Source organism: Sceloporus occidentalis, unplaced genomic scaffold, assembly GCF_023333645.1.
Source record: "Sceloporus occidentalis isolate IW3139 unplaced genomic scaffold, rSceOcc1.0.p SCAF_5, whole genome shotgun sequence".
NCBI lineage: Eukaryota > Metazoa > Chordata > Lepidosauria > Squamata > Phrynosomatidae > Sceloporus > Sceloporus occidentalis.
In genome coordinates this window covers 55,065,722-55,086,741 of record NW_028316985.1, presented here as the reverse complement: position 1 = coordinate 55,086,741, position 21,020 = coordinate 55,065,722, and the positions used below count along the sequence as shown (strand labels likewise).

General features: G+C 36.9%; 1 protein-coding gene across 1 annotated transcript in view; it reads left to right on the top strand.

Annotated features, from left to right (window-relative positions):
* The first annotated feature begins 2,469 nt into the window (after nucleotides 1–2,469).
* The window catches only part of TBC1D15 (TBC1 domain family member 15), a 33,359-nt gene continuing 14,808 nt past the window's right edge, over nucleotides 2,470–21,020 (top strand). Inside the window, exons 1-10 of the mRNA XM_089524097.1 lie at nucleotides 2,470–2,555; nucleotides 8,571–8,669; nucleotides 8,896–8,970; nucleotides 11,283–11,421; nucleotides 13,610–13,820; nucleotides 16,395–16,488; nucleotides 17,821–18,018; nucleotides 18,128–18,256; nucleotides 19,668–19,771; nucleotides 20,135–20,229. Of these exons, the coding sequence (XP_089380223.1) occupies nucleotides 2,532–2,555; nucleotides 8,571–8,669; nucleotides 8,896–8,970; nucleotides 11,283–11,421; nucleotides 13,610–13,820; nucleotides 16,395–16,488; nucleotides 17,821–18,018; nucleotides 18,128–18,256; nucleotides 19,668–19,771; nucleotides 20,135–20,229 (1,168 nt within the window). The 5' untranslated portion in view covers nucleotides 2,470–2,531. The remainder of the gene's footprint in view (nucleotides 2,556–8,570; nucleotides 8,670–8,895; nucleotides 8,971–11,282; nucleotides 11,422–13,609; nucleotides 13,821–16,394; nucleotides 16,489–17,820; nucleotides 18,019–18,127; nucleotides 18,257–19,667; nucleotides 19,772–20,134; nucleotides 20,230–21,020) is intronic.

Here is a 21,020-nt window from a genome sequence, read left to right as displayed (position 1 = left end):
CACCTTCTCTAAAAGACTTATGTACTTTCAAGAGCTGTCAAAAACTAGTGGCAGCTGCCAATTGTCAGGTAAGTGGGCACTGTAGCTTTTAGTCTGAACTGTATGGGAGTTATCCAAAGTGTTGAATCTTACCCCCAAGATAGGTTTCAGCATCTTGAACAGTTCATTTAAAAACGCAGAACACATTCACTGTCCCACTGAAATGGCAGAAACATGTTTCAGGTGCATTATAATTGAACTGTCTGGATGAACAGACAGTTTTAGTTTGGAAAAGATGAGTGTGGTTGTCATTTGGAAGGGGAAGAAAGGCTGGTCTGTGTATGAAGGTATTTCTGAACCAACTCAAAACTGAATTCCCTGCTTCTCTTTGGTCTCAACGATGGTAATACTTGGATTATTCAACAATATTTTTATTGTTGCTGTTCAATATCTTCAAATCATTTCAGGCTGATGGCAACCCTATCATGGGGCTTTCTTGCCAAGATTTGTTCAGAGGAGGCTTTGCCACTGCCATCCTCTGCGGCTGAGAAAGTGTGACTGGACCAAGGTCACCCAGTGGGTTTCATGGCTGAGCTGGGAATTGAACCCTGGTCTCTACAGTGATGGTCCAACACTCAAAGCACTATGCCACCTTGTCTCCCTTGCACATAATTATAAATCTTTCCCCCCACAAAATGAGAATTATAACACTGGACCTCCTTTGCAGAGCTGGTGCAATCCATTGCCTTTTACTCCCCAGTTCCTGCAAAACAAGTGTCATGATGCACTTTATTTGCTTAGACTGGCAGTGTATTTTATTTCTTTTAAAATTACAAAGTCAGTGTTTCTGCATGTCCCAATTTTTAAAAGGTGGCCAGAAACAGAAATACCATGAACTGTTATGTATTTTTGAGGGGGAGAAAACACTATACCCAAGTTGCAGCTAGAGTAAAATCTTGGAGTTCTGTTTTATTTTTCATGGGGCAACAGAACCAGGAAAGCCCCCCAAATGTTTTTAAATTCAAGCAGGAGGTTCCTGCTCCACACAGAGGATATATAAATGGCTTTGCAGTAGTTTCATTCATTGCCTAAAACGGGAAAGCTGGAGCAATTACTTAGATAAGGAACAGGCACAATCCTGTTTTACTTGGACAAGGAACAAACAATATATAAGCTGTGTGTGAGAGAGTGTGTATGTATCTATTTTATATACACTCATCCCTCCATATTTGTGGCTTTGATATTCGTGGATTTGATTAATATGTTCTCTCTAGGAATATCTGGGTCCCCCAGTGCAACTCTATGGTCAATTTTAACTAAAAGTGGCACTGAAAGACCTAGAGATACCTAGAGAGAATACTCCAATAGGCATTTGTAGCTCTTCTAGTGCAGTTCTATGGCCAGGGTCTGTCGGATGTTGACCACAGAGTTGCACTATGGAGGACCTAGAGATTCCTAGAGAGGTGTCCTCTCAGGTAAAAACATGTTTTTGTTATTTGCAGTTTTTCCATATACATGGGGGTCTTGTGCCCCTAGCGAATATAGAGGGACAAATGTGTGTGTGTGTGTGTGTGAAATTTATACTTTTTTAACATTTTCAAAAAAATATACAGTCAGCTCTTCTTATACACGGATTCAAGCATCCACAGTTTGAAAATGTTCCAAAAAAGTATAAATTTCAAGCATCAAACCTTGATTTTCCATTTTTTATAAGGGACACCATTTTGCTAAGTCATTATATTTAATAGGGCTTGAGCATCCACGGATTTTGTTATCCACGGGGGATCTTGGGACCAAGCCCCGACGTATAACAAGGGTCCACTGTATATAAATATGTATTGTGTGTGTGTGTGTGTATATAGTGTATATGTATAGATATATATTGTGTGTGCTTGTGTATATATGTATAAATGTGTTTATATATATAAATATGTATTTTGTGTGTGTATAAACATATACCCACGCACAATACATATATATATACACATACAATATATATATATATATATATATATATATATATATATACACACCCCCACACACAATACATATTCATACACACACAATGCATATAGATAGATAGATACCCCCCCCCCACACACACACGTATTCTTCCTTGCCTTAAGTAAGAAAACCTTCTGCTTGGTCCTTATGTCTAGGTACAGGCTTTATACACACATTGCCCTAAGCATCGTTGATTAAATGACATTAAGGCAAAACAAAACGCAAAAATGCCAAAACCTCCACTCCTCCCCTTAAATCCCTCCCTTTTCTCCCTTCGGCAATTTCCGTCCTTTTCCGTCTCCGCCCGCCACTCGGGATTCTCTCCCTCCACCTCTATTTCCCCGGACTCTCTCTTTCCAAATACATAAAGGCACGCATGCGCAGAACCTAGGAAGGCTAGGAGAGCGTGGCGCATGCGCAGAACCTAGGAAGGCTAGGAGAGCGTGGCGCATGCGCAGAACCGTGGTGACGGCGGCGGTGGTGGTTGTTGTCGAAACGGCCGGGAGCACGTGAAGAGGGCAACGTCATCATAAACACTCGTAGCTAAGATGGCGGCCCCTGCGGGCGGAAAGGTAAGGCGGAAGCGGGGAAGGAGAGGCTGGTTCGGGGCCCAGGGGGGCCAAAGGCGGCGGAGAGCGCTCTCCTTTTCCTCCGGATACTGAGTGGGGGAAGCGGGGGAATGGGAAACAGGGCGGCGGCTGTGTATATGCCTCAGGCTGCATCCACATTGCAGAGATGATCCAGTTTGACGCCACTTTCACTGCCAAGGCAGTTCTGCAAATGCTGGGAATGGCACAGCGGGCCCTTGGTACCTCCTGGGGCTGGGTCACAGGACCCTCTGGATGTCAACATCCCTGGGTGGTGATAATAGTGATGATGAGGATGATGATGATGATGATGATAATATTTTATTCCTCTCCTGCCTCTCCAAATTATATTTATAAATTATATTTATATATTTATAAATTTATATATCTTATTATATATTTTATTATTAATATTATTTTTATATTATATGTTATGCACGATATTTTATATAATATATAATATTATACATAATAATATATAATATAATATTAACACAATATAGAATAAATATATATAAACTTATAATATAAATAATATATTATGTATATTATAATATATGTATATATAATATAACATATATATATTATATGTATATAGTGTTACATATAAAATATAAAATATATTATATATTTTATATATAATATATTATATGTTTTATATTACATATAAAATACATATTATATATTTTATATATAATATATTATATATAAATATTATATATAAAATATTTTATTATATATAGTATTATAGATAAAGTTTAAATTTATATATTTATAAATTATATTTCTAAGATCAAGGCAGCTTACAAGAATAATAAAATCCATACGATATAAAAATCCATACAATTCATACAATGTAAAATATATCCCACTATCCCCCCCCTTCCTTACACAGGCAACAATAATTTCAACGTAGCAATAATAAAATACACTTTAAATCATTAAAATCAATTGTTAAAACAGTTAGCGATGGGAAAAAGCAGGACATCTTGGGGTAACTGAGTGTGTTATTCAGAGAAGGATGCTCAAGTCCCATTAAATACAATGTTATAGTAAAATGGTGCCCTTTATATAAAATGGCAACACCAAAGTTTGCTTTTTGGGAATGCATTACTGCTTTAAAAAAATAGTTTCAAGCTCCGTGGATAAAAAAAATCAGTGGATAAGGCAAGATGAATATAGTTTGTTGTGGCACTAGAGAGCTCCCTCTGACAGAGAAGGCGAAAAGTCTCAGAGAACTACAGTTCCCAGAATTCCCTAGGATTGACCGTTGGCCAAGAACTGTTAAAGTGGTGTCAAAGTGGATTATTTCTGTAGTTCTAGAAGTGTATTGGAAGCATTTTAAGGAAGATAAGTTTATCAGAAAAGTATGAGTACACATTAAAATAGAGTACAGTCAGCCCTTCTTATACATGGATTTTTTATACACGGATTCAAGCATACATGGTTTGAAAATGTTCAACAAAAAGTATAAATTTCAAATATCAAACCTTGATTTTCCATTTTTTATAAGGGACACCATTTTGCTATGTCATATTTAATAGGACTTGAGCAAACTCGGATTTTATTATACACGGGGGATCTTGGAACCAAACCCCAGCGTAGTATATGGAATGTAGCTGAGAATGAACCTTATGAAATGAATTTATATTGGCAGTATATGAGAGTTTCTAGCTTTTATATGGTCATTTTCCTTGCATGTCCTACATTTTGAGGTGCCTTGCCCTCCTTTGTGATGAGGACATCTGGTCACCCCAGTTTTGACATGTGAGGATGCTCCCATTTTCCTGGTTCTTAGGGTCAGAGATGTAATGCATGGGGATGACCAGAGGGCCTCCTTTTCCAGGACATGTCCCACATTTCAGCCTTCTGTCCAGGAGGTATTACAGAATGTCCTCTGAGCATGACTAAGAAGCATTAATTTATATTTATATTGGTGTTTTTAGCTTTTATTTGGTCACTCCCTACATTTTTTTTGAAGGCCCACATTTTGTGGTGCCTTCTCATGTCTCATGGTTGTTGTTGTTTTGTTTGTGTTTGTGTGTGTTTTTTCCCCTATGGCACTTTTTGTGTGTCCATCCCTGAGCGAACTGGTAGGAAAAGCTTGTCCCCTTCTTTTTTCTCCTCTCTGACTTCTTGTGCAGATTGTACAAACGACTTTAAAAGCATATTATTGTTGCATAAAAGTAAATTGTTATATGCCTTCAATAATACTAATAGAGTCAATGTGGTGTAGTCCTTTGAGCTTTGGACTATGACTCTGGAGATCAGGGTTTGAATCCCCATTCGGTCATGTAAATCTACTGGGTGACCTTGGAAAAGTCACACTCTCTCAGCCTCAGAGGATGGCAATGGCAACCCCGCTATGAAGAAACTTGCCAAGAAAACCCCATGCCTTAGGGTTGCCATAAGTAAAAGAACGACTTGGAAGCACACAGCAGCAGCAGCAGCAGCAGCAACAACAATATTTATATTTATATATTTTTTTCAGATTACGACTCAAAGTGGCCTACGACATTGAAAAAGCATTGTTAAAAATACAGAAAACTTCGTAATATTTCCTCTAGATTGAGACTAGTGCTTTACAACAGTTTAAATACATTGTTATAAATTTCCACAAAATACCACAAAGTTAAAAAAAAAATTAAACACTCAGAAAAAAAATAAAACCAGGGTAAAACCTATATTAACACATGGCACACACCAGCACAGCAGTTAGCAATATTCAACGCATTGTATAAAATATGCCTATTGGATTAGAAGAATCTTTGCTTGTTTGGAAAAAGAAAGTAGGGAATGTTCTGATTTATGGTGACCTTAAGGCTAACCTATCAGTTTTCTTGATAAGATTTGATCAGAAAGGATTTGCCTTTGCCTTCTTCCGAGGCATAATTTGATAATTTCTGAGGTGAGATTTGCCCGTGGTCTCTCAGTGGCTTTCCATGGTTTTAGTAGTTGTAGTACTCTTATGGTAATTGAAACAGTCAAAGAAACAGCACTGTTAAATTTGCAGTGGAGACATCCCACAAAATTGATGGGATAGGGAAAATTTTGGTGAGTTTGACAGTGGCTAAAAGCAAGACTGAGAAATGAAATAGAGGATTAGAAATTCCTGATTTTTATAATAATTGCTGCAAATAAGCAATATGAATTGAGGAATTAATGAAATAATAAATGTGATGAATTCACTAAATTGAAAGATAGTGCCACCTTCTCTGTAATTTGTGGGATTAAGGAAGCATTCACTTTTATTCTGCTTGTGGTCTATATTTAGCATTGCAGTCTTGCAAAAAGTAGGCATGCTGCAGCTTTCTTTGAGGATAGGCACTCTTGTCTAGGATTCTGATATGTTAACAGGAAATTATACATACGTTGGGCAGCACATTGCTGGGCACCTGAGCATGAAGTTATCATTATTTATTTTGATTTTGTAACAAATTTAAACAAACCCAGATTAGTGGACTTTGTTTTACCCCCTTTTGTGACTTGATTATGACACAAGAGGAGCCCTGGTTCATCAAACCAGAAATTTCATCTGCTGTTTACTGTTCAGGAACTGGCATACTGCGCCTGAATAAATAAATAAGTAAATAAATATTTGCAGCTGTTGTGGGACTAATAGACCGTTTAATTCTATTTTAAAGCAACCTTTAAAGCTTTAAAATGTTGAAATACCATTTTGACAGGCATGAAAAGTACTCCCCATTGGCTTGTTTCATCTCACTGTTTTGCAGAAATTGATCTCATCTAATGCTTATGATGAAATGCACATGTGAAAGCTTATTGCACAATAAATGTGTTAGGTTTTAAGATACCACAAAACTCTTTGCTTTTGCTGCAGTTCTTTGCTGTGGTGAAGTAATGTGCTTTGTTCTGAATGCTAATTCACTTGTTGATAAATTAATTTGAATGTGTGAGAGAGGAAGGCAATTTATAATAATAATCTCCTGATGTCTACTTTTATCAATTTGCATAATTTTGTAAATATTTATCATGGTTCGTCTAAACTAACAAGTTCCATATACATCACTTTTTTCTCCTAGGAAGCTGCTCAAGCCGCCTCATAAATTTTATTGGTCCTCTTTGCACCCTTACCTATTCTAATGTTCATATTTTGTTTGACAAAAGTTTCCAGAATTTTATAAAACATTCTAATAAATGTGTTCTTCAAAAATTTCAAGATACTATTGACTACCTTAATTCACTTTCTTTTCTTAATAAAGCATTTTATTAATTTATCAACTGCACACTGAAGTAATATTTTAATTGAATCTATCTACTGAAAGATAATTTTCTTGATCACTTGCTATAATTCCCAGTTTATTGCTTTCAGATTTTTTCTTTCCCAGATTCTTTGTATCTCATACTTGACAAAAACCTACTTACATTTTCTTTATTATCCTTTCCCCCCCACTCCTCACCCCTGTTGCCTTTAGTTGTCTTTGGCCTGGTTTGGATGTAATGCTAAACCATGGTTTAATGTTGCACGCCCAAGCGTCAGTGAGGTATCATACTGCCCTTTTTCCTGGTGTGGCGATAAAGAGATCAGAAACTTCTCCCTTTAAATTTGCTACATTAACAAGACAGTATAGTGAGACATGTTTCTGGTCTTGATGTGTTTGAACATAGGTAAACCTAACCAGACTTTCCTTGCATCTGGTTATAACAAGAAACTCAGGTTAGTTTAGAAGTATATATTTGTTCTTTCTTATGCACTGGAAGAGAAGAAAGAAATGCCTAAGTCTTGTTGATATGTACTTGTGCATATAGTGCTGAAAGGTAAAAGGGCCCAGTTTTTTTATGCCCAATTTTATTGACATCTAGTCTCTTGCTGGTTTTGAACATTGTGAAATGAAGGGTAGGAACCATACAGCCTTGCAGCATTCATCACCATTGCTTTGTTGGCTGAGGCTGCTTGAACAGCCTCTGGAGGGCTCTGTGACTCCCTGCCCCCATGATAAACCAAAGTTCAGGGAAGAGAGTTACAGCAAGCGAGGACAATACTGATATTTATTTATTTAAATATTTATATTTATTTAATCTTTGCTTTTCTCCTGGCAACAGACTCGAAGCAACTTAGATTTTAAAAAAAAATCAGATCATTTCCCTTTTGCTTTGCCCCAGAGCACAAAACTAGTTCTTTTGTGGTTAGTGGAAACAACTATTTGCCATTGTTAATAGTTAAGATTGGTTTGTTAGGTTTGGACAATATAACAAACTACTGTAATATTAGAGGCAGTTTGGGAAGCCAAAGAAACACATGAGCTCAGTGATTTATCTTATTTTCTCCCTTTATAAAGGAAGCAAAGTCCAAAATTATAGGTGAAGCTATCTCAGTTGAATAAAGCTTGAGTATCTCTTATCTGAAATGCTTGGGACCAGAAATGTTTGGGATTTCAGTTTGTTTTTTTATGGATTTTGGGATGTTTGCATATATAAAATGAGATACCTTGGAGATGGGATCCAAGTCTAAACATGAAATTCATTTACACACCTTATACACATAGCCTGAGGAAAACTTTTTACATAGTATTTTTTAATAATATGTATATGAAACAAATATACTGTACATATGTTCTGTACAGTAGCCCATCAGAAAGCAAAGATATAACCATCTCGCACACCCATGTAAATATTTTGGGATGTTGGAGTATTTTGAATGTCAGAATTCTGGATAAGGAATACTCAACCTGTACTAATGCACCTCATCTGGATGCTGGCTCCTGATGCATCACTCATTGCAACATTGTAGTCCTCTCTATTTCCTCAGCAGAACCAGGACAGTCAGTCGGCATAATTTATGGTCTCTTACAATAGAAATGCTATTATGTTTGTAATATGGTTGTATTATATGCTAGCAAATGTGTATCTTGTCAGCACATCTAAAGAGCCTAGGTTGGATTACAGCAATTAGTTCTGTTACCAGAAACATTTCCATGTAATGGAAGAATGTATTTATGAAACAGCTTTCCTTAATCAATGTTTTATGTTTATTTTTAGGTTGTATATGAACAAGAAGGCATTTTTATTCATTCCTCCAGTGGAAACAATGATGATCAGGATTCTTTACTATCTGGAATACTCCGAGTCATTGAAAAGGTCTGTAATAAAATGGTAATAACTGTGGTCCCTCTGTACTGGATTTATCATGTTCTCTGTTGAAATTACTGTCTATTTTCCCATCCCACAGAAGTGGTAATGCCTTGTAAGAATATTTTTTATTGTTGTCATAACTAAAAGAAAGTCTGAGATTTATTATCGTTATCATATTTATTTATATCGCACACTGACTTGCATTTGAATAATTGTATAATTTCTGTCGTAGGATACTGAAGTGGTAGTAGAATGGCGGCCAGTGGATGAGTCATTAGACTCTTCTAATATTCTGTATGCAAGGAAGGTATGTTAACTACAAATCTTTTTATGACTGTTCTTAACACTTAGTAACTTTCTTTTTAAAAGCAAGATAAGACACCTCAGTGGTTTGGAGCTTGTCTGCACTGGTGAGAATACTCTGTGCTACTCTCAGAGTATTCTTGCCTCTGCATTCCCCCATAATTTGTGCCCCCGAGCTAAAATGATGGGTGACTGTGGTCCCTGCAATCCAATCAGTACCTCTGCTGTGGGCATGAGTCACTCTGAGGTCAGAATGAGGTACTCACACTTCTTCTGGCCTCAGAGCAACTCGTGTCCACAGAACAACTTGGCAAAGATGGCGAAGGACCAGCTGCTGGCTGTCATCACAGCATTTTGCTCTGGGTTTTCATAGCACTATTGTTTAACAGAGACCTGTGCTATGGACTTTACATAGGAAGCATTTCCTATTCCTCCTACTCATAGATTAATAGAAACTCAAATTAGTTAAGTTTCTAAAATGTGAGACAAGGGCTGGGAAGCCTGATTTGGGTCTGGGCATCGTGTAAACAGCTCAGACTTGATTCAGGGTTTTGAGGCTGCATGGTATAAACACCACATGGCCAGCCCGGGTGGGGGGGGATTTGGAGTATAGAGCTAATATAGGTAAGCCCTTGGTTTCAGTGATAAGCCCAGGTCTTTGAGGAAACTTTGTTTATCATTTATAACCAGTATACTCTTGCTTGTTGCTCAGTCCATCTCACTGCAAGCTGGAATGTCCTGTCTGCCCTTTGTTTATTCAGAGTGGTAAGCCATATTGACTTATGATTCTACCTTATTAGAGGAGCGAAGAACCAGAGTTTGCAGTCTAAACTTAATAATAAGCATATGATGTATTTTTCAACAAAGAAGTTGATGCATTTGGCAAAGATTGAGATGAAAATCCTTAAATCCTGATTTAAAAACATTTTTGTGAGTTAGGCTGATACTGAATTTATGTCACTATGTGGTTAAGTATGGCTACATTTCAACCCTCTCTCCAGCTCTCTGCAATTTTCCCTCCTTGCAAAATATTATTAAACAATATGAATTCATTAGGGATTAATATTGTGGGGTATGTTTTGTAGAACTCTGCAGTAAAGCTGTCTCTTACCTGATTTTGAACAGATCTAAATTTGGCTATATCAAATGAGACTTGGGCAAAATTATTGACTGACATTTTGTTATATTTCTGTCAATCTGAGACAAAGTGCTTATAATATTAATATATATGTGGCATTACCTTCCCTTAGAACTCTCTTGATTATGGAAAGAGGTTTACATAATTCTAATTCACATGAGGCTGGATTGCCCAAGAGTGTGAAGGTATTCTGGGACATTGTATTTAAACTTACTGAAAATATTACAAGAGAAAAAGTGGTGAAATTTCCCAACTTTTGTTTCTTGTGCATGAGCAAATTACCCAAAATTGGAAATAAACAGATGATTTGAACATTCACACTTGGTTCAAAGGAGTTTTGGACTGTATGAGAAAATGACTGACCCTGAGCATAAGATATGTCAAAGGAGAAACCAGTGAGAATATATTTGTTTAATGAAAGGTTCCAGTTTATTTAAATAAGGATGGATTTAAGAAAATCTCATTGCATTCCAAGAAATTTTGCAAAGACTTACTGATAGTGTAATTACAATTGACTTTAAGAGAATCTTAAAAATATATTTGTAATGTCTATATGTCAACCATTTACTTTATATATCCACAAACTGTCATTCTTGATGTTCTGCTTAAAGATGTTTTCAATAAAAATAAAACTGTACAATAAATAGGTAACATTCTATAGTTTTTAAGTATGTATAGAATGTCTTATTGAAATTAGAAGTAAGTGCTCCTTTAGTTAATCACTTTAGAAAGAAATCTTTTAAGGATCTATGATTTTAGGTACCGGAGAATCTTTTCAAAATGGTAAGAATCACTTGAAAGGTAAAATCACTTGAATGCTGATAGTTGAAACATTGCCCTACCTACCCCCTTTTGAACAAAGAGTTTGACTTAATTAATCTGTTTAAAGGTCCAAATTTTTTTATATATTCTCTGAAATTTCTGTTCTCCATTGCTAAGAAGCAGACTTCTGTAAAAGAAAAAAGTCTCCAAGATTATAAAGCTTGACTTTTTACTTGGAGCACTGTCAGTTGCCATTTGGAATTGTGTTCTGTGAAATCTCTGCCGGCCAATTTTTAAACAGTTTTGTAAGTACATAGAGATCTGGCATTTCTTCAAAGGGATTACTGTGTAGTTATGTTCTGAAAACATTTCTTGTAAGTATTTATGAAGAAACATTATTTTGATATCTTATTTAGGATTCCAGTTCAGTTGTTGAGTGGGTGCAGACTCCTAAAGAGAAGACTCTACGAGGGCCAGAGCATATGAACAGTTATGAGGCAGAATGGGATATGGTCAACACAGTCTCTTTCAAAAAGAAAGCACATTCCAATGGAGGTATCCAATTAAAATGATTCTGAAGTGCTGTAATTAGTCTAGTCCAGTGAACTATTTGCTTATGCAGTGTTGTCCTTTAACTGTGCACCAAAACAAAAACAAAAGGTTGCATGCCTGGTGCTATGAATGTGAAGTTTCCCTCATGCAATAGTGGTGATCATCTGTCTGTTGTGAAAAGATGAGTTCTGAGACTCTGAATCAAGTGAATCAAAGTAAGTTCAAAAGGTTGTCTAGTGAAATGAACACTCGTAAAAACAATCTGTTGGTAGCAGAAGACAGCTGCATTTCTCCCCTTACTAATATTAGCTATGGGGCTTGACAGACTGCCCCGAAGGGGTGGCAGGATGCCGCCCCTTTCCTAGCTGGATCGGAGCCACAGCAACCTCACCCTGTGGCCCTGATCCGGCCTTTCGAGGGCGCAAAAAGAAGCCACAAAAAGTGGCTCCTTTTTGTGCCCTCGAAAGGGTGCCATAGCAGCGGCATGGCTATATAGCACTCTTTCGGTGCTGCGTCAAATGAACGCAACACTGGAGGAGCATTATGATGCCGCACGCCATGTGGTGCGGCACACAGCATCATGGTGCCCTGGGGGCTGAGCCAGGGCATGCATCATCCTGACACAACGCCCCAACTCTGCTCCAGGCCAGCCTTTCAGACTGGTCTGTACAGGGCTTATATCCACAAAGTAGTCTTGTTTTCTTGTCCTGTAATGTATTTTGGGGGTTATTACTGAAATGGATTAAATGGTTAGGCTTAGTCTATTTTTAGTGAACTGTTTTTCTTTCTCATGTGGTTGGCAGTGCAGTGCTTTCCCATCATATTAGTAAAGAATATTTTTATTACATATTAATGAGGAGAAAGGACTGAAGAGATGTTCTAGTTTGGTATGTCAGAGGGTGATGTAGCTTTTTGAACACTAGGGGGTGGACGTAAGTACAGTACTACTGTGTAGTATCACAAGAGTTTAATTGTATGGTGTTTGAGAGTTTTCTTAGGAAGTCTGGATGAATTAGACAAGTTGTATTTAGTATAAATATTTGGAATAAATCCTGCACTTAGGACATAGGGTTTCTATTTTATGATACTTACTTGGAGCAGAATACAGCTCTGGCAATTACTCAATCCTGTGGCGGGGGAAGGGGGAATTGTTTTTATTTTGTAACTGTGAACACATGTGAATGTTGTAATATATGACAGCTGCATACTGATGGACACTTTTTTTCAAAAATGGAAAAGCACTTTGAAGTTATAACTTTTCTAGCTGCTTATTTTAAATTTTTATGTAAGTTACATAATACATGTTCAAAGCATGGATAAATTTGGGATAAATCCAGTGTTCTGCTGCTGGTTAGAGAACTTTCTTCACGCCCATCTGCAACCCTCTATACTACTGACTACTGCTTCTTGTGTGCCCACATTCTTTAAAGAGGCTTTGAGAATGGGTTGCTGAAGCTTGTTTATATTTTCATTTATTTGTGTACTGTTAGAGCAGGGTTGGGCAATATGTGAGGTGGATTTGATTTCAATCATGATTTAAATTACTACTCAGACTCGATTTAATCATGTGATTCCCCTGCCCCCTCCCCCAAAGGGCACTTTTCCTTGCTGTAAGCTTAATACATATTTTACACAACTCAGAGATGTTCAGCCTCTATATGAAGATGCTGGGGAGAAGTCATAAGCAGTTTTGAAGCTGGGTGCCATCAATATACTGATGACATGCAGGTCTATATGTTCTTGTTGTCAGAGTTGACTGAGGTTGTGCAGGTGCTTGGCCAGTGTCTGGGTGGTGTAATGGACTAGATAAAGACCAATAAACTGTACCCAGTTTATCAAATGCCCTCCCCTTGAAGACCTAATTGATACCAGCATTGTTTTCTGTTAGATTCCAAGTTAAAACATGCTTTTTAAATAATGTCATTTTTATTAACATTTATATTATTTTTCCTGTTTTGGCCTTTTCTTCTTTTTTAAAATGCTAATCTGTTTCATATGCTTTTATCCTATTTAAATTATTTTATTGTTTTAATTTAGAATTGTATTAAATTGTTTATATTGTTTTAATAGTATGCTTTCCTGAGATCTTACCATAGGGCTAGGATAGAAATAATTAAATATTTATCATTGCTGTCCATGGCATATTGAAATGAACTTAAGAACTAAAATATTCTGGTTCCCTTTGCTTCAGATGCTACTGTTCGTACAAATGGAGAGAACAATTGGTCCTTCCTGTTCAGTTTGGCAGATTTAAAATCCATTAAACAAAACAAAGAAGGAATGGGATGGTCTTACGTAGTGTTCTGTTTAAAGGATGATGTTGTCCTTCCTGCTCTTCACTTCCATCATGGAGACAGCAGCACGTTCATCCAGTTGCTTAAAAAATATCTGGTACTCTGTGAGTAAGTACACTTAGTATGGCTACTAAAAAAACACCCTATAGTTTTAATATTGTTATAGTACATTTAATTCAAATACCTCATGTCAAGTTTAAATACTAAGAATATTTACTGACTACAATATTACTGACTCCCTTCAATGTTTTATAATATTGCTGCACAATGCTATGTAATTCATCTTTCTTATTGATATTGAAGGTAAGGAGGGAGAATCTGTGAGGAGCATGTGTACTGATTTATGTGGACCATTTTTCTTGATGTTATGCTGATAGTCTTAGGGTATAGCAAGCAGGATAATAGTGGAAGTGGGAGAAATAAATGCTAGAGTATACATACTTCATGCTATGCATCTTTGTTCCCCACTAGGTATCTACAATAGTAAGTAGGTAGGAATGCAAAAGACAATATCCCAACCATGGCTGAAATATACTTTTTTCCACAGAGGCCATAGCTAGTAGGAAAGCTGATGGAAAATACAGAGTAAGCATTGCTCCTGCATACTGGCAAATAGCAGAGGGAACCATCATGGGGAGCTTGGAATGATAGTGACCAAATATCTGTAAACTTAATGTACTTATTGTAGAAATGCAAGCTCCCTCCCTCCCTCCCTCCCTCTCACGCGCGCACACACACACACACACACACACACACGTGCGCGCACGTGCAAACAGATTGGACCCTTGTTATCCCTTAGAGCTTAATTCCAGGATTCTCCCATTACTAAAATTGGTGGATGCTCAAGTCCCATTATATATAGTGGCAGAGTAAAATGCTGTCCCTTATATAAAATGGCAAAATCAAGGTTTTCTTTTTCAGATTTATATTTCTTTTTAATATGTATGGATGGCTGAATCTGTGCATACAGAGGGCTGATGTACCTCTACACCACAAAAAAGAGAACAGCTCTGTATATTTCTACATTTTTTAAATTCAGAACTAACAATATGTACATATGAAATGAAGCAGCTAGGTGAGGTGGTCCTTGCATAAGTGAACAAAAACATATTGAAGATTCTAGGGTTCACTTGAAAGCATCTTCCAAAATGCATTCAGTCAATTATATTTTTTTCTTTAACCATCCTCCACATTTCTTGTGATTGCCACTTTGATGGCCAAACATATAAATCTATTCTTCCTTAGCAAGTTATTTGCTTTCCCCTTTTGTCTCTGTTTTGCTGTTCAAACTTGCTCAGTTAGATTTTCTGGAGGTAGCTAATGTTAATTTTGACAGTTATAAGCAAACACACACAGTAGAATCAGCTAAAGTTTGTTCCAGTGTTTACTGTAGACATAGCATTGCAACCCGACACTGCAAGACTGATTCTCCAGCTCTTCATCATCATTCTCCAAATAGTGATTCTGTTAAAAAAATCCAGTTAGGCTAAAGACAGAGAGGAAAAGGGGGAGCTGTATAAAAAAAGTTTTTTTTCTAAAAAAAGAAAGGAGCTTTTTTATCAGAGGCTTTGGGCTGAAACAGATGGCCTGGTAAAGCTGGCTTCTAGCTGGCTTGGGGATGTGGTGTTTAGACACAACACACCCCGATGTTGCCTGGAAGCTGTGCTGGCAGTTACACTCTGGCCAGCTTCCAGGTGTCTTGAGGGCATGGTGTTTAGATGCCACTTGCCCCGGAACCAGTGAAAAGCCAGCTCCAGCAGCAAAGAAGCAGCTTTTTTCCGCTTCAAATAAGAGTGGATTTTTTCCACTCCTATTTGGGGCAGAAGCTGGCTGGATTGGGGGCATGGCGTGCAGTTGTTGCTGCCCCCCACCCGGCTTTCTTAGGGGCTGCTGGAAGCTGCACCTTCAGGGCTGTCTGTTTCAGCCCTTTGTTAATTTAGGAATCCCTGTACCATGTTAATAGCTTGAAGCAGATGAGAGGATAATTTCCCCCTCCCCTGGGATTAATTCTTCTGAAAGACTCTAAACTCAGTCAAATGATGCTGGTGCAATCCACTTTTACATGGTAACAGTATTGTGAATACTTTTTCTGAACAGGTTAAGGATCGCTTGCTCATTATGAATATTGCCCAAAGCATGTTTAATTAAAATAAAAGTATCCTAAAAATGTTTTGTATTCTGATATGTTAGCTAAGTATGACACAACACAACCTTTGCTTCCTGTGGTACATTAGCAAGTACCGTTTTGGTTTATTAACCACAGTGTCATCAAGACTGATTATACAGCCTCTTCTGACTTCAAGATACAATCTCTTGTTGGATTTCATATCCTCTAGCACAAATACTATGCCTTATCTTGCTAACATTAGAAAGTGATAGCATTTATTAAAAATGTTATCTAAGACTTTAATAACAAAATAGGTGGTAGGCGTATTTCAGGTGACATGAATAAAAGTAATAGTTTTCCCCCTAGAAACTAAGGAATGAATTTATGCAGCAAATTTCCTGAAAAAGCCAGTCAAATACACAGTTTGTGTATGCATGTACATACATACACTTTCTGAAAGTATCATACATGAGTTTGTTGTAGTAAATTTTTTTTCAAATGTAATGATTGTGCTATTATATTGCCTAAAATAGGAAGAATGTAAAGGGGAAAATGGATGTTATTCTTATCCTCAGATCTCCACAGGATAAAAGGATTCTTGTGAACTGTCAGAGTATTCAACAGTCCTTTGAAAATCTTCTGGATGAACCAACATACGGTCTAATACAGGTCTGTATGATTTAGTATTTTTGTACTACTTAATTTTAGTTTCAGGATATTAAAAGGTTAATTGCTATCAAGAAATTATATTTCAACTCTGTTGGCAGATACGTCTTTTTCTTTGCTATGTCTTTTGCATAAAATGAAATATCTACAGCAGGGATGGACAACAGCCAGAATTTGTGGAGCATATTGGTCATCCAGGAAACCTTGGAGGGCCACACCATCCCCTCTGGCCCCTCAATTTTTAATTTTTTTTTCTATTTCTGTATTGAAAATGCCCCCCTTCATGCCAGTGGTATGGGTGAGGTGCTATTTTGACATGCCTTTGGATTCCCCTGGCCATATTAGGCCCATGCGATTTGGGCTTTTTTAACCAGGAAGTAAACTACTTTGATTCTTCTTTATTTACTCATTAGAAAAATGACTTTCTGGACATAACAATTTGTGGAGGGCTTGGGAAAATTGCTTCCCACATCACCTAGATGTTGTAGAGGGACATTATTAGGGAAAAACCTGCTTGACTGGGAGACAGGGGACTCTGGAAACCTTGGGGAAAGCTTGGGGGCTCATGTCTTCTCTGATTTTAACTTCACGGTTTGTGGTGGCTGTAATTGTGTTGGATAAAGACAAATGTTTTCCAAGTACTTAGTTAAAACAAACTATTTCATATAGTGTATACATTTTGGAGAGTATAAGAAGGCAACTTGTAACTCTCTGTTTTGTTATATAGCAGCTCCCATCAGTCCTTACCATTTGTTGTGCTGGTTAAAGACTGATGGGAGTTGCAGTCCACTGAAATTTTAAGGGTCATATGCTTCCCACTCGTCCTGTAGAATATAATACAGTTTCAGAGTTTTCATATTCATCTACACTGCATTCAGTGTAGAGTTTAGTGCAGAGCTCTGATGTTATTTCCCTTTTCTGTCAAACAAGGCTTCAGTGGCCTAGATCTTCAATCAGGATCTGTCCTATGTGAAGTGTCTGATTTCACATGAGCTATTTCAGTAGTAATCCATTCAAAGTGAGGGTAAATAGTAATGACTGTAGGAAGATTTTTTTTCTGCACTGAAGTTCGACCTGCCCTGGAATGAGGTGCACTAATCTCAAAATGTTATTTTGCTTTTCTTCCATCCTCATGGGTTTCCAAAGGCTATTGCCCATTCTGGTGGAATTCTATTTGTCAACTTTGTGTAGCCTTTGGGGCACAACACAGACCATTTACTTTTGGGGATTATTGTTTGTTCTGTCAGATCTTATGCAACAAATACTTTAAAACTGTTCTAAGTCTTTTCAACTTACGGAAAACATTATTAAAATTTCTTTGTATGCTGTATTCAGAAACTGAAGAAGGACCCTTACACAGCAACCATGGGAGGATTCTCCAAAGTGACCCACTTTATATTTGATAGTTTACGAGGATGCGACTCGTCATCTCAACAGAGGCCTGAATCAGAAATGGCAGACTTCATTAGTGATGCTATTCCGGGACTAAAAATAAATCAGCAGGAAGAACCAGGATTTGAAGTTATTACACGAGTGAGTATTGATTATTACTTTTTGGGAAGCTTAGAAAAGGAGGTTTTCATCTAAGATGGTTTTAAAATGAGTTCCTTGGAAACACTAACAGTTTTTATGCGTATTTTAGATTGATTTAGGAAAACGACCTGAAGTTCACAGAAGACAGCCAGTGTCAGTTGAAGAATGGACTAAGAACATGGATTCTGAAGGAAGAGTCTTAAATGTTGACTCTATGAAGCAAATAATATTCAGAGGGGTAATATTTTAGACATTCTCTTGGAACTTGTGTTTGATTCCTTATTGTCAGGGTTTTGGCTAACTGCCAGTACTTAGAAAAACTGGCCAGCACTCCAGAATGTTTGAAGTTAATATAGTCATGTAAGTAGCAGTACCATAAATTAATATACAACATTACAGTTCTTAGCCCACTAATTCTTTCCTTGATCTTCAGCATCATGCTTCACATTCCAAGAATCTCACTATTTTTGGTTACAGTTACTGCACTGAGATTGCAGAGATTGGCAGAATTCTTAAAATAACTCTCTTGGAATGAAAAGTATACAGAAACATGTGTAGCTGTTTTTAAAAAAAAAACAAAACCCTTGGCTAAATTTTAATAAAGTCATTAAGTGAAACCAAACAAAGGTCTCTTACTTCAGAGCAATATGTAGAAGGAACAGTTTTGTGGAGAATATTTGTTCTGATGCATCCTGGATATGAATGAAGTATAAATAATGAGAATTCCAGAAAATATTTGGGCGACAGCATAGATATTTGCATAAATGTTTAGGTGGCTATGGGTAAAAGGCAAATGCAACTTTGGGCTCTGACTGCTCTGGTCCCTGAACATGCCAGGACTGCCACAACTGCACAGCCTGCTCCCAAAGTGGGCTGCCACCTCCTGTGCCTAGCTGCCAGCTAGGAGTGAGTTTAAACAGACTACTTTTTACAGCGCCATCTGGTAGTGTCTAGTGGCATGGGAGTGGCTTCTGGCAGCTTTGGGGGTATGTGTCATTTGAACGCCATGCCCCCAAAGTGGCCGAAAGCCGCCTTATTTGACCCGTGTGTTTCAGGCCTTCTTTTCCTACTTCGCGAAAATTAGTTGTAATATATAACACTAACTTTTCTACATAAAGCTGTCATTAATCCTAAACAACATTGTCTGATTTATTTTCATAACTGCTCTGAAGTAGTGGGGTTAAATGTAGTACTTAAAAACGCTTTATTTAAATTTAGAAAATAGATATCCTTTGAAGCAGAGTGGCATTCTAAATATTGGTAAGGCAAGTTGTAAGATGGCAGTAGACAGGCATGATAGAAGTAAAATAATACAGAGAAATACATTACAGATGAAACTTGACACTTTTGTTTTTCTGTATAAAAGCAAAGCAGTAAATATTTAGTTAAGATAACCAAGGTAAAACTTTATTCTTTTGGAATATTCTAAAAAGAGGATGAAAAAAATAGGTGGTCTGACAGAAGGAGAAAGAGTATCATCACTGCTCCATACCTCTGTGGGGAGTTCAAGAGCAAAAAACCAAAACAAAAAAACACCTGTAGATAACAAATAACCTACCATAACTACTTTATTCATTTGATCCTAAAGTGCTTGTTATAACATAGAAAAGGCCTGACATTGCCTTCATTATTTTATTATTTCTTTTTAGGGACTTTGCCATGCTTTGAGAAAGGAAGTGTGGAAATTTCTTTTGGGCTATTATCCTTGGCATAGTACCAAGGAAGAGAGAATACTTATACAGAAAAGAAAAACGTAAGCATCTGTTAACAACTTGTAAAATATGGCTATTTGTTGTAATATGGAGTATGTTTCATATATTCACAAGACACTATTGTTAGATCATTACATTAGACTTTAGTGGTTCAATAAAGACTAAAGATGAAGAAAATGTATCACAGTTGTGGCCCCAGAAGATATGTCTTCACTGCCACTGCTTAAATATACACTGTGCAGGAAATGCTCAAATGTCTGTATTTTTCTTGCTGGAAATAATAAATATTAAGTAGCCATTTAAAGACACTATATACGATATAGCATATTTTTGCTGCTACCTTTTTCAAACTATAATTGTGATAATTTTATCATGCCTTCTAATAAATATCTTACTTTTTTCAGAGATGAATATTTCAGAATGAAGCTTCAGTGGAAATCTGTCAGTGAAGAACAAGAAAAAAGGAACTATAGACTGCGAGACTACAGAAGCCTTATTGGTAATTTTAAGAAGTATAGAATGCCAGATACACATGGGTGATAAACTTTAGAAAGTTCAGAACTGGGATGGCTTTATTAGAGTCTAAAAGACAAACAGTAATTGTAGAGGCCTCCAGATGTTGGATAGACTAGACGCAGGAATCCCAGCCTCCAAAATGCTGGAAGTTGTAGTCCAGCAACAATTTGAGAATTGCATAATTCTAACCACTAATCTGGAACAGCATACAATAAAACAATTTTTAGAAAGAGTTGCTGTAATTATGTTCTGACCTATTTATGTATGACCCATCTTGATTTTTATGGTTTTAAAGGGAATTGGATAAATTAATGGATGATGGAACCATCAGTGATTACTTGTCAAGTTGGCTGTTTGGCATATCTGGTATTAGAGGTTGAATGTCTCTGTATATGAGTTGTTGGGTGTTTCATGTGGAAGGTGCAGGTGCAACATGTTGGTGGACAATAAAACCTATTTTTATCCCATAGCTTTTTTAAAAATATGAAAATGATTTTATAATCAAATGCTGATAATGTGAGTTGTGGGGCATGCTGAAGTAACACAAAGTGCACATTGTATGTTGGAGACGAAGCAGAGAAATGAAATTTGACAGTGATTAATGAAACATGAAAAGATGGGATTTCCCAATAATAACCTCTCATGCTAAACCAAGCAATTAGAACCTGAACAAAATCTCTTTGATTTGGGCTTGATAGCAAATGAGCTTTTTACCATTAAATTTAAAGTAGCACTATATATCTAGTATGTTTGAATGACATTTTACATTTAATG